This window comes from Onychostruthus taczanowskii, unplaced genomic scaffold (genome assembly GCF_017590055.1).
Source record: "Onychostruthus taczanowskii isolate IOZ18803 unplaced genomic scaffold, ASM1759005v1 scaffold81, whole genome shotgun sequence".
NCBI classification, from domain to species: domain Eukaryota; kingdom Metazoa; phylum Chordata; class Aves; order Passeriformes; family Passeridae; genus Onychostruthus; species Onychostruthus taczanowskii.
Window position 1 is genome coordinate 2,948,021 of NW_024506002.1, and position 14,057 is coordinate 2,962,077.

A 14,057-nucleotide genomic window follows, 5' to 3' on the forward strand; every position below is an offset into this window, starting at 1 on the left:
TGTCTTTGTATCCTGCTTTTTATTTTGCTACAGCACAGAGAAATGTATTCTTTTCTGGGTTCTAAACTTTGTTATCCCCATGAAGTGATACCAATTCCTTTACTAGGACAGGGAGAGAAGGATGAGTGCTGTGCAGCATAATAAGGAATGTAACTTTTTTTTTTTTTTCACGGTGCACATTAATCTGTTGCTTTCCCTAAAAAAATAAAAAAATAATAAAAAAAAAAAAATCAAAAATCCAAACAAACCCTGCAACTCTTGCCAAACAGCCTGGCCTTATCTCCTTCTCTAAGAGTTCATTCACAGTTCCAGCCACAGCCACAGCTGATGGTTTGTGTTGTCAGAAGCGCACGAGGCTCTGCAGTTTTGGTCAGCTCAGAGCTTTCCTGGTGTCCCTGGGACATCCCTGGGAGAGTTATCCCAACACACACCCCCCTGGAGATGTGATCGTGGTACAGCCCGGAGAATTCCACTTAAGAAGCCGAGGGATCATTGTTTGCAGGAGCCACTTTGGAGTTCCATGTGCCCCAGCAGCGTCTGATCCCAGCCAGGTGAGTGCCTGACGGGTGTTTACTCATTAACACCTTTGTCCCCGGGAAGGAAAGCTCTGTGTGAACCCTATCGAGCCAGCACAGTGAGAAAATGCTTTGGATTGCTTGAATTTGTTTAATATATAGTTCTTTCAGAAAGTCACAGCTCTGTGCTAACTCTGATCCAAACTTTATTGCAGGATTTATTGCCAAAGCATGGGTGCTCTGCTTTCTTCTGGATAACCAGTTCCACTCTTTCCTCTACAGGCATCCTTTACAGTTATTCCAAAGAAAGGGGCCAGACTGAGAAAGTGTGGTTTGATCTCTGCTCATATAATTCCATTTGCCATCCTGTCTCTGATTTCCAATATATTGTCAGTTCTCTCTGTGGATTCTTTCACTGTGAAATTCAAGGGGTTTTTGGGTTTTTTTTACTTTATTTCACTGTTCTTGTGAAGGAGAGATTTTTGTACTGTATCTAAAATAATTTATAAGTGGATATATAAAATAATGGAGTGGCCTGATAAGGAGTTACTGATTAATTTGAAATCTCTTTTTATCCTCTTCATTTAAACTAACTTTCATGAAGAGGCAGAATGGAGAGGTACTGGAATTTTGAAGAAAGCTGTTTCCTGTGGTTTCAGCACAAAACCTTGGCTTGAATGAATTAAGTGACAATGCTGTTTGCATTTTCTTCAGAGCTTTTTATAGATCACTTGACTGGATTAATGTTAATTGTAACTATTGCCATCTACTGTATTAAATGACTTTTTAAAGAAATCTGACTGGAATTGTACTTCTCTGATGTTAACTGAAAACGTGTCTGATTTTGAGGCTGTACTGGGAGCCACTGAAGGACAAGATTTCTTAAAACATGAGGACACCTGTGCATTCTGGAAAATCCTGAAAGGAGCCATGGGTTTTGTCTCTGCTTGCAATGATATTTAAGAATTTCAGGATTTTGTTGAAGGTCTCACCTGGAAGTCAGGTGGAGGCAAAAGTCTGCTCTGCTGCTAATGCCATTGCTTTTTAAATCTTTGCCCTTGCCTGAGGGGAGAGAGAACAGTTAAAAGTGTTTCACAGGCAGCTACTGGGGATAAATTCCCATGGGAAAGGCAAGGAGGGGAGAGAGGTAATCCAGCCAGAGTTTATCCTCTCTGAGTGTGTTCTGCCAGGACTTTGAGTGGCTTTGACTATGAAATCAGCATTGCACTGCTGAACAGTCAGCAGTGCAATGCTGATTCACTCAGTTCTCAAGCTGAAAAGATCCCCCACACCCCTGACCATCAGCCAGCCCTACAAATCTGGGGTGTTTCTGCTCATGCCAGGTGCAGCTGTTCCCCCTTGGGCACAGTCACCTGCAGGGGCAGCTTTCCTCAGCAGCTGTTTGCTTCTGCACTCCCATCCTGAGGGGTCAGAATGAGTTTGCACTTTATCTCACTGGGAACTGGTGAGATAGAGAGATGGAGAGAGAACAAGCTGTGAAAATCAGCAGCAGGTTCTTGGCAGAGCTCCTGCTCCACTCCTGGGCTTAGGAAACGTCAGGCTTGGTCCTGACCCAGCACCCACCCTCTGCAGTGCAATCTGAATTGTGATCCCAGCTGAAGCACCACACAACCCCTCCCATCCCAGTGAGACATGAAAGAAAAACCTGGTTAAGCACTGTGCTGTCGCAGTACACGTGTTGTAATTAATTTTATCGTGGAAAAACTTTGGTTTATAGCCTGTTGATTCTGCCAGGCTGTGATGCTATCTGTGAAAGCAGCTTGTGGGCTGTCCAGTGGCTCTCCCCCACATTCCTGCTCAGAAGTGATAGCATATGGGTTGGGATACTCCCAGATGAAAATATGTGGTTTCCTTTTAAGATTTTAAGTGTGGCAAAACTGCACAGCAGAACAAGGTTGACACTGTCCTGTTTCTGCAAGAAGGCAAATGCTTGTATCTCCTTCCCGTAGCTAATTCTTCAGCTGAGCTAACAGAGAAACCTTCTTTATATGCCTATAAAAGTCCTGAGTAACAGAGGCTATAAAATAGTCCAACTAACCTTATTTTGTTGGAAAATCCAAATGCTGGATGAAAGAAGTATCATTAATAATGAAATAATGAAGCTGCATCATTAATAATCATGTATTAATAATCATTAATAATCATGGCATCCCCAGGGCACACAATAAACTTGGTGTTTCACCCAGTCAGGGAGAGCACTGCCATCCAAAACTACTGAGAACCCAGTATCACAGTCATTAATACTGAACAGGGTGCTATTAAATTATCCTGTGCAGCAAATTTGGTCAACATTGAATATATTCTTACTAATGCAATTGCACATCCACACAACACAGATTTAACACTGACTTTATACATTTTTATTCGCTTATGCAGAGGAAGAGAGGCAATCCAGTCCAACATAAAGCCTCCCAGTTAATGTCTTGAGCTGTTTAAAGAATTTGAATTAGTAAATTTCTCCAGAAGACATGCTTCTACTGCAGCAGTAGCAGTGGAACAGCCAAGATCGTGAAACCACAGTGTTTATGAAGTGGAAGATTTTCAACTGCTTTAAGTTCCCCTGCACTTAATACAGATTTGCAAAGTCATTGTGTTGTAAGGACCTGTGATCACTCTGCACAGCAAGAAAGAGCAATAACTTTTTCCAGCTGGACATCTGGAAGTTCCTTTAATTAGTTTTACAGAAAACCAGTTCGGAGTAATTTAAAGCTTTTGGCTGCAGGGCTGCTTTTTTGGAGGCATTCACTGGTTTGATTGTTCTGAAGCAAACTGTGGAGACAGAGATGTTTGGGAAAATACAAAACTATGTTTGCAAACAGTGAAATACTTGAGTCCCTGTTTTGCTCTTGTAGTCCAAACAGTGGCTTTGAGGTTTGTTGAGAAGTCAGTGTTGAGCTGGGAGGTTTTTGTGTGCTGTCAAGACAGGCACACAACTGCAAGTACAAAAGAAACCCCTGAGAACCAGGTGTGGCTGTTAGTCCTGCTAAGGTGACAACTTGGTACCTGCAAATGGACAATAAACTTCAAACTGGGTTTGTACAATAACAGAATGGTTTGGGTTGGAAAGCTCATCTCATCCCAGCACCGTGGGCAGGGATATCTTCTGGACTGCTCAAAGTCCAGTCCAGCCTGGCCTTGAACACTTCCTGGGCTGGGGAGTCCACAGCTTCTCTGGGCAACCTGTGCCAGTTCTCAGGAAAGAATTTCTTCCTGGTATCCGAATCTAAACCTCCCCTCTTTCAATTTAAAACCACTTCCCCTTGTACTGTCACTGTCTGCCCATGTAAAAAGTTGCTCTCCCTTTTTTTTTTTAAAAAAACTCCCTTTAGGAACTGTAAGGCTGCTCTAAGGTTTCCCTGGAGCCTTCTCTTCTGCAGGCTGAGGCACCCCAGCTCTCTCAGCCTGGGAGGTTACCCCAGAGCATGGAATTTGCTGTGTGCATCATTTCTGGCATTCCTCCATGGCCTTCCCAGTCACGGGCTCCGGAACCAGCAGGAATGTGGGCCTGAACTCAGGATTCACTTCTGGAAGAAGCAGTTTCATTTTCAAAGTTTTGTCCAACTGTGGCCTTAAATCCTGCCTGGAAATGCGCTTTGCCCTTTTAGTCCTGGTGCTGTGCATGGAAATTCCTTGGAACAGCAGCTGGAACAGCAAAGTGGGGTGTGTTATAGAATTTATGTGTTACAACACATCAAGCCTCCTCCTCGCAGAGGAGTTTCATCTGGCACCGAGGACCCTCTGCAGCTGCTTGGCCTCTGGGACTGAAAGTGCTGGGTTTGGTTAGGAAAAACCCAGCCCTGCTATCCCTGCACCCCTTGGGCTGGGATGGGAGTGGGAGGGATGGCTGGGCTTAGCAGCTGCAATAACTGCTCTGCCTTTTTACCCTGCATGTCACTTGGTCACACAAAGTAACCAAACTGGGATGAGAGCAGGTGAATTCTGTTCAGGTTTGTGTGTTTATTGTATGAATTCAAGGATAAGGAGGGTGTAGTTCTCCCTCACACACCTGTCTGTTGTGGAACTCCTGTGTAGCAGCTGGGGGAGAGAAAGGTTAGGACAGGGAAATGTGAGTGTAAAGAAACACTGTTGGGTAGTTTAACACTCTAAGCTTATTTTAATGCTCTGAGGAATACCTGGATTTCAAGTGAATGTCCCTTTAATTAATGGCTGCTGCTAAGGCCAGGAGCTGCTATTTGCCCAGAGCTGAATGTGATTTAGCTGTGCTCTGGCTGGCTCTGGCAGAGGAATCATCTCTGAGAATAAACTGTAAGTAAAACTGAGATTGTTCTGTGGTCAGGCTGAAGAGGGGACTCTGCAGCAGCTCCGCTTCACTCTTCTGCTGAATCCCTTTTTCTAAACAGAATGGAAAACTCTGGAAAAACAGGGGCAGAGAAAGACTTAAAAGCTGAGAGGTTGAAAGCTCAGTGAGGTGAGACTCCTGTACTTCTGCTGATACCCCGGCAGACTGGGTGACCTGTAGAGCTCTTCAGTGTTTATTCCCCCTTCTTTTCTCCTCTGTCCCTCCCCTGCAGTGGTCCCTTCTCTCTGCAGAACGACCGTGTCTCTGAGCTGGGGTGCAGTATTTTTAGGACTGTATTTCACAGTCCACTGTTCACAGCTGATATCACATGGCAGAGCAGGCAGCCCTGGCAGAGCTGCCAAGCCCTGCAGTGTTTCCTCAGCACTGCAAGGCTGGAGTGCCAGCTGAGCCAGGGTAAAGCTGTGGGTGTGGAGCAGGGGATGCTCTGCTGCCCTGTGCCCCAGCTGGAGAAAGGAGGAAGGAGTGTGCTTCTTTGTTTTGGAGCTTCAGTCATCAACTGAGGGTCAAAAACTGGGAGCTGCTTCAAAAATAAACCTTGGAATGGGAGCCATGTCTGCCTCAGGCTGTGTCCTGGTAGGTGAACACTCCAGGAGAGGTGGGTTCAGCTGTGCTCCTCCATCCTCAGCACTCAAACCACCAGGCTGTTGTACAGAAGCTGCACTGATATTCTTGATGGAGGGCTTTCCAATGAGAAAGAGATGTTTTTATTGAGTTTAAAATGGGCAGCTCTGGGTTCCTGTGAAAGTGGGTTCTTCCTGGTTCTCCAGATGGTGATGGGACTTCAGTTCAGTGCCTCCTGGGTGGGAGTGAAACATTCAGCAGCCAGGATGAGCCCTGGGAGCCTGAACCCCAAAAACACACTGCAGATGTCACAGGGAGCCTGGAGAGGGGCAGGAGAAGAGACTGGCAGGAGAGGCCTCCTCCTTGTTGGTGTTTCCCTTATTGAACACTGCCTGTGCAGCCCAGGGCGAGGCAGGCAGTGCTTTATCACCACCTTCTGTGCATTGCCACAGAACATTCTGGGCTGTTGTGGAATGGAGCGTTAATCCTGGAAGGTCTCATGTTCCTGTCTGGCAGATAGATGGGGAGAAAGGGCAGGGGAATGAGGTCATGAAAGACCTGTCTCAATGAATTAGGCAGCAACAGAAACCTCATCACCCAGGGGCTATTTTAAAAACACATAGACTCGGTTTAGAATGTTAGATAGCTCATGGGGAATTGTTAATGATCAAGAATGCTAGTTATCATGAAATAATCTATATCCCACCCAAATTAGTCAGACTATTTTGTCGTGGTCTCTGAGGTACCTCTGTAAAATTGATGCGTTGTTCTACACATGAATTTGAAGAACTGGTTTGTGGGGGGAAGGAAATCTATTTGCCCTGTCTTGGGAGGCCACATGCCAAGTGAGAGGCCTTGAGACTTTTTATTGAGGGAGATAACTAACAAGAAAGTAATAGAAGCACAAAATGGCTTTGATGGGGAGGGATCTTAAAGCCCATCCAGTCCTCCCCCTGCCATGGGCAGGGACACCTTACACTATCCCAGGTTGCTCCAAGCTCCATCCAGCCTGGCCTTAGATACTTCCAGGGATCCAGGGGCAACCACAAACAGGTTTCACTCACAAGAACAAAGACCACGATAAATCTCACATTTCCAAGTGTTCCTCATAACTCTTCTGTATTTCTCTCACTGTGCTCACTTGCCCACCCGCAAAAGCTTGGTTTAGTTTCCTGCAGATTTGTGGAATCTCATCCAATTTGTGCTGCAGGTGGCTCAAGGAGCACCAGCTGAGCTCCCTGCAGCTGGACACAGTGGGCGGCTGCCAGGACCATGTGGTGCCATGCTCCAGAGCAGGATGTTGGTTAGTTCAGCCTGCATTTGTCTTTATCACTGTAGGCAAGGAAGGGGAGATACATCTCAAATTCCAACCTGTGTCCAGAAGGAAGAGGAAAGGAACTGACACACAGGACTTCTCCAAACAGGGTAAGTTCAGATGCTCTCACCACTCTCACTCATGAAGCAGAGGTAGCATCCCTCATGTCCTACAAATTTCAAACTATCCTGGATGATTTCTGTGATTGATGTCTCATCTGTAAAATGTTTTAAAGCTATTAATTTGAGCTCTGTGGGTGCAACCATAAACCTGCCAAGTTTGATAGTCAGGATTCTGGGAATACATTGTTTGGGTTTTTTGTTGTTGTTGTGCTTTTTTAAAATACTTTTAGTTCTCATCAGTTATTTGCAAATATTTTCTCCTTCTGGGAAATCTGTTCCCTGAAATGTAACATAAAGTTCAAAGACAATAGTACAAGCCAAAGTATTGTCACTTAAATTAAGATGGAGAAATGTGGAAATCTGGTTTTGGTTTTTTTAGGCATGAAAGTTGGAGTAGATAATTCAAGCTTTAGTAGCCAAAAGAAGAATGTAGGACAGAAAGATGGCCCAGCCCTTCACACATGGTGCAGTCTGAGAGCCAAGCCTCACTCTGCTACCTTTCCAATCAATTAGACAAAGAAAAATGTTGAGTTTGTGCCTGGCCTGGGCTCTTTCCTGATAAGAATTCTGTTCAGACAAAAATATGATCCTTATCTGTAGGATCTTCTTGTGTTTATACTTTCCCAGTCTTTAATCTAATCTAATTTATAATCTGGGGTTTTTTGTTTTATTGTAAATAAATCCGTGACCTCATTTAGAACAAGTTACATACTCTCTTGTTCAAGACCAGGGAGTGGTATCACCTATGGACTTTCAAGACTCTTCATGGTTTGTCCAATATTGATCTTATGTAGACAGAAGATGTCCTCATCAGTGCAGCTCTTCCGAGATCAGAGGTACCACGAGCTGAAGGGGCAGTGCCTCCAGCAGGGGATCCTCTTTGAGGACCCTGAGTTTCCAGCCTCGGATGAATCCCTTTACTACGACTCAGCAGCAAAAGGGAAAGTGGAATGGAAGCGGCCAAAGGTAAAGGATGGATGTGTTTGCACTCCTGCTGGCTCCTCCAGCAGAGACACTTCCACCAAGAGGTGTCTGAGCAAAGCTTTGTTCTGTTCTGAACTGCCACCCTCTCCCTCAGCTGTTTCAGTTTGATTCTGGTGAAGCCTTAGCATCACCAGAAGAGTGGATACCCTTAGCATACCCAGAGAGAGTGGAGAGTTCTCCTTTACTGGTTGATGCCAGCTCTGGTCTCTGCATGGCTGTGCTGAATTCACAGTGGATTTTGTCTCTGACTTGTGTAAAACCTCAATTACCCACCAGTGATCTTCTGTGCCAAATGAACAGCTATTATCTGTAGGCAACCAAGAATGCTTGTGTCTATTTGCCACTTTTGCTGGCATCTTAACAGGAAAACAAATATATAATTTGCTTTGAATTGAGCTAATGTAGTAGGCATTTCAAATCATTAATACCTATATCCATGGTCTATTAATTGGTTTGCTCTGAGGTTTTATGCTTCACACGTATTTTTAAATCAGTTCACAGCCATAAGCAAACAATTCAGAAGAACACAAACACATTCCCATTCTGGCTTTCCATCAGTGTCATCTGTTCTCTTACTGTGACAAGTGTAATGGAGAGGACAGTGGAAGCCTCCAGCCAGATGCAGGCAGTTTTTTTACCTTTAAGCATGATGAATCACTCTTTTACTTCATCCATGTCCAGTTTTGGGGGTGGAATTAATCTTCTGGAAGTACACACTTGGGTGTCTTTCCTTAGAAAACACAATGCCAATGTGATGTCCTTCATATACAGCTGGTGCTGTTCTGTGTCCTCTGTGACAGGGGACAGCAGATGAGGCTGACCAAGGCTGGACTCTCTTTGCCAGGATGGCCTGAGGCTGCTTCTCTTTTGTGCTTCTCTTCTTCTTTCCTGGTGCTCATTCCTTACAGCAGCTTCTCTACTGGAATTTTAGTGAGCAGTGCAAGGGTTGCTTTCCTGCTTCTCATTTCAGTTTTCCAAGACCTGAGACTGAAAAATGGGGAGAAGTAATTTGGGAAAGAAAAAGAAGACATTCCAAAGTCTGTGGGTTTATTTTTATTTCTGAGCACTTTCCTGTTTATTGGAGTCTTTCATCCCCTCCTAGAAGAGAAAATACTGTGCAACCATTCACAGTGAGGTCAGGAAGAGTGTTTGTTCTTCATAAAAGATGTGAAGCAAGAGCTGAACTCTAGCCAAGGATGCCATTTTGGGCCATTCTTGTGCCTATGAGTTTGTTCAAGGTGGTGGTCAGTGGTTTGAAGTCTAATTGTAGGTCAGTGATTAGCTTTGCTTTCAATTATTACCCATGAAACATGATATTAATGTGGGAAACCTCGCATATTAATGTTATATTTACATCAATTTTGTTATCATTTGCCATAAAACCACACACAGATTGACCTGACCCTCCTGAGATGTTGAACCATATCCCACCAGTCCTGGCCTCTGCTGACCAGAAGTTCGGAGGGTGAATTCTGGTGTTGATGCCAACAACACAGAACCATAGAATCACATATTAATGTTCTATTTACATCAATTTTGTTATCATTTACCATAAAATCACACAGATTGACCTGACCCTCCTGAGATGTTGAACCATATCCCACCAGTCCTGGCCTCTGCTGACCAGAAGTTCGGAGGGTGAATTCTGGTGTTGATGCCAACAACACAGAACCATAGAATCTTCCAGGCTGACAAAACCTTCTAAGATCATTGAGTCCAACACTTACCCTGACACTACTGAGTCCACTACTAAGCTAATGTTCATACACCAGGTCTCTAAAACATCACTTCCAGTAGCACTCAGTTCCAGTGCTTGACAACCCTTTTGGTAATGAAATTTCTCCTTGTATCTAATCTAAACCTCTCCTGATGTGTGAATCCTTTGCTGGTGTTTCAGAACATTGGGCTCTGCTAATAGCCCAGTTCCTCTGAGATAAACCTGAAATAGCAACTGAGCTGAGCACAACCATTTCAAAGGTGCAGCATCTTCCAGAGCCCTTCAGCTCATGCAGGAAACCTTCTGGGGAGATTCTCTGTGGGGAAAAACTGCTGGTTTGTGGGAAAAAGAGTAAGAAACTCAGAATGTCCCTCTGGTTAGTGGACATTCTTTCTGCCCACTGATATTAGCATCATCCTGCTCTTTTCCTGTGATTTCCCTGGAGTTTCTCCCCTCTGCCAGGCTGAAGTGGGGCAGGGGGCAGCTGTGTCCTGCCAAGAGGGATGTCCTTGGCCACCTGTCCTGGTTAACACTGCCTCTGTGTGGTCCTGCTCAGCATGGGCTGAAAATAGCCAGGAATTCCTGTCACTGCTGAATGGATACTTTGTCTTATTTTTTAACTAAACCTGGGTTTGTGTGAACTTTTTCATTGACCCTGCAAAAAAGGATGGAATCTCAAGGACATCTTTGTCAGTGTTAAACAAACAGCAGTGATCCCCCAAGCAGGGCAGGCAGGCATGTGAGGAAAGAGTGGTCCAGCTTGCTTCAGAGATAAACAGTGTTCTTTAGTTATTCACAAAGGAAAATAGTCTGATCCTACAGAATGAGACTCTTATCATGTGCTTTTCTGGTTTCCCTGCTTGACCCTGTGTTTTTAAGCCCTGATTCTGCTTTCATCTGCATCTTCTCTTTATGAGAGGGCTGTGATTGCACCCTGATGTTCTGGGAAGACAGAGCTGGTCTGTGTCCAGGAAAACAGCACAGAAAGACACCGTGAGACAGAGCTGCTGATCTGCTTCCCCAGAAACCCCTCCTGTGTCCCAGCCCACTGAGGGACACTGCTCTGTTTGATTAAATTCCCATTAACTCCAAAGGTCAGCTACCTGGCTGAAGGTGGGAGTTGCATCTGCAGAGCCCAGTGTCCTTTTTCCTGGAAACACTGCATGCCATGGGCCCCATTCTCCACTCTTCTCACCAGTTTTCCAGCCTTTTCAGGGGTGGTTATCACCATGCAAAGGAAAAGTCCAGGAAATAAGGCAGTACTGTGTTCTGGAATGATACAGTGATAAGAATAGATGGAACAAGTGTCTCCCCACTTCCCAAATTGGGATGTGTGGGATGAGCAGGTTGGTGATTTATCCAACCTTTATTCTCTGCTGTCAGAGAATTCAGGAGCTCTGACTTTGGCACCTTCATGTGTTTACTGGAGGCAGCAGCAGCTTTTGTTTGCTTCTGGTGGAAAATGATCCATTGTCTCAGGAGCTGAAACATCTTCATATTTACAAATGCTGATTGAAACCCTAAACCCTCCCCGACCTTGTTACCTATTTAAGATTTTGCTTTCATTTAGAAGACAGAGGAAGCTTGGGGAAAATCCCTGTGTGGGCACTTAGAGTCTGGGTGAGCTTTACAGATTTTGCATTAATGTTCTTTATTCCACAGTGACAGGATTTGTGGTCTCAGTGTCCTCCAGAATATTCAACAGTAACTCAGTTGTCATAAATTTCATGGAATGAGAGTCATGAAAGATTTGGCTCTCAGGTTAAATGTCCCTCAGATGTAATGCTCCTCATCATTTAATTCCTCTGACTCAACTGTAGCTGTGTCACTGCAGTCTGACCCTGTTTTCCAGTTTGAACAAGACCAGAGACATCTGCTTGTGTTTGGGACTCGTGTGGAGCCCAGTGGTGCCTGTAGGAGAGGGAGGTGTCCTGGCACTGTGTCAGGCTTTGAGCAGTTGCATGACCACTGCAAGAGCAGTTTCAGGGCATGGAGAGGAGTGACAGCTCATCACACCCTGGGATATCTGCCAGGATGGGGCCTGGGGGGAATCCAGAGCTGGAGGAGAGTGGATATTAAAGGGGAATGCCATCAGCTGCATGGCAGTGATGTGCACTCCTCTCAGAGCAGCTGCACTGCTGCCTTCTCTGTGACAAAGTGATGGGCTTGTACCAGCCCCCGTGAACAGTGACACTTACCTGGTCTGCCAGATCCCCCCTCCATGCCCCAACACCCTTCTGGAGTGTGGCTCGTGGTTAAATGGTCACTTTTTCACATCTGAATGTGCCTTTTTAATTCCTTCAACCCCTTTTTTTTTTTTTCCAGTTAAAAATATGGAGTAACAGCAATCATTTTGCTTAATTAGAACAGGGGTCCCTCCCCAACTCTCCTCCGCACCCTTAAAGATTTGCATTACATAATTATTATTTTCCTGAAAAAATTACTTATTCTGCAAAGGCTACACGTACTGAAACAAATGAAGTTTAGGCTTCTGTTTCCCTGCCTATCCCAGAATTGTCCACATTTCTCTGCTGTTGGTGGTTATTGACTCTTGTTCAAGTGTAGGTAAACAGAAGCTGCAAAGCTCTGTGTGCTGACTTTTGTGTTTGCACTGGAAATAATGGCACATGTAGCATCTGGGAGGTGAGGAAATGTGTTTCAAAAGGTGCTGAGCTTTGAGGGAGTTCACAAATCCTTTCATGTGCCTCAAGCACAGCTGGGGACACAAAGGTGGTTTCAGGTTGGAGGCTGTGTGAGCCAGTGTCTTGTGGTTTGCTTGTTTGCTGGGCTTCCCTGGGACTTGTTTGTAGCAGAAAAGGGCTGTGAAAGACTCAGCTTTGCACTAAGATGAAATCAATCCTGAACTGGCTTCTTTTCCCTGTGTGTCTGTCACATCCTGGATCTCAATACCATGGATCTTGTCCTCCAGACAGTCCAGCATCCTTCACTGGGTGACTTTCAGACATTCACTCCATGACTGCAGCTGTACAGGGCTGCTGGAGGATTTTAGGACTTCCTAGATGACACTGGTGATCATTTCAACAGGCATTTTTTTGTGCTGTAATTACTTGTGAGTGCACTAGCAGGGAGGCTGTTTGCCATTGTTGCAAATAGTTTTCCTTGCCATTAAAAGCAGATTTAGATCGTGATCTTCAGCTACAGCTCATTATCTGTGGAAAAGTTTAAAGTCAGATGTTTCTTTGTTAACTGCATGTGTGTGTATATAAAGAGAATTATTGCAGTGCACCTTAATTTTTATAGAAGGGTTTAAGCCTTGCAGACTCAAAAGTAGTATAAAAGGTCATAGGCAAAGCAGGCTCTGACCTAAGTTTAAACCCTTCATCTTAAAGAAATAGGAAAGCTGTTAAGAGCTAAGCTCTGGGAAGCAGTGTGCCCTTGAAGATAATCACAGATTGATGAGAAGGTTTCTGTACACATTAATCATAGTTTTTAGGTTAAAATTGTGGAGGCAGGGACCATGTAGTCCTCCAGACATGGTGCAGTCTTCTGTTAGTGCAGAGGGGGTGGGTGAGGGGATAAGAGGCAGATGGGAAATCACCAGAAGAAAATAATTCCTAAATGATAGCGAAGTGTCTTTTCTTTCCTCATTGAGGACAAACCATGTACCCCAAAGCTCCTGCAACCAGAGTCTGGCACTGCTGCACGTTTCTGGGGAGCTGCTCCAGCACCCTGGGTGCCCGTAGCTGTGGAGCCGAGCTGCAGCCATCTGTCCCTGTCGCGCAGGTGTCGATGTGCAGAGCGGGAGGAGCTGCTTGCCAAGGGCTGGCGATGGCAGGAAGGACAGGCGGCTCCCGGGGAGGAAGGCGTTAATCCCACCCCATCCCAGCTGCGGGAGCTGCGAGGTTGGCGCGGCTCCCGAGGATGCAAGTGGCAGCACAAAAGCATCCTCTTCGCACCCGTTGCCCTGACAACTGCACATTCAAAGGGCAGCATTGGCAGCGGCATCCTGCAGGAGATGATGCAGCTGCAATTAAGTCGAATTGTCTTCACGTTGTTAGAATTAATTTTGAGCTGGGAGGGAAGGGGAGGGGTGTTGGGGGTAGAACAATGGGCTGCCACCCCTCTGAGATGCCGGCGTGGGTAGGGCTTCATCGTGCTCTGGGCTTCTTGAAGGGTAAAATTAGTGCTGGCACTTGGCTCCTGAACCTTGGGGGTTTTTGTTGGAGCGACTGAAAATCTGCCTCGGGAGCTTTATTTGTTTAATGAGGGTGGATTTGGTGGAGTGAGTGATCTTCTGTGCAGCTATTGCTGTTCTTGCATCCTGGAGATCCACAGACTGGAAATGCAGGGATTACCAAGATCCCAGGGAACTTGGCTCCTAGGAGGAGGTGTCCGAAAGTGGAGGGCAAGGTCTTTCAAAGCCAGGTCAAAACAAGTCTTACCCTTCCTGTATGGCTGCAGTTCTGGATCAGCTGGGTTCAGAATCTGCTTTCTGATTTTATTTGGTGAAATCAGTTGATTTGGGTAATTTTCACCAGCA

The 14,057-nt window shown here is 45.3% G+C and overlaps 1 protein-coding gene across 1 annotated transcript in view; it reads left to right on the top strand.

Moving 5' to 3' along the window:
• Positions 1–344: 344 nt before the first annotated feature.
• Positions 345–14,057, top strand: part of CAPN6 (calpain 6) — a 52,729-nt gene continuing 39,016 nt past the window's right edge. The window contains exons 1-3 of the mRNA XM_041424400.1: positions 345–551; positions 6,757–6,843; positions 7,650–7,821. Coding sequence (XP_041280334.1) covers positions 7,657–7,821 — 165 coding nt within the window. The 5' untranslated portion in view covers positions 345–551; positions 6,757–6,843; positions 7,650–7,656. The remainder of the gene's footprint in view (positions 552–6,756; positions 6,844–7,649; positions 7,822–14,057) is intronic.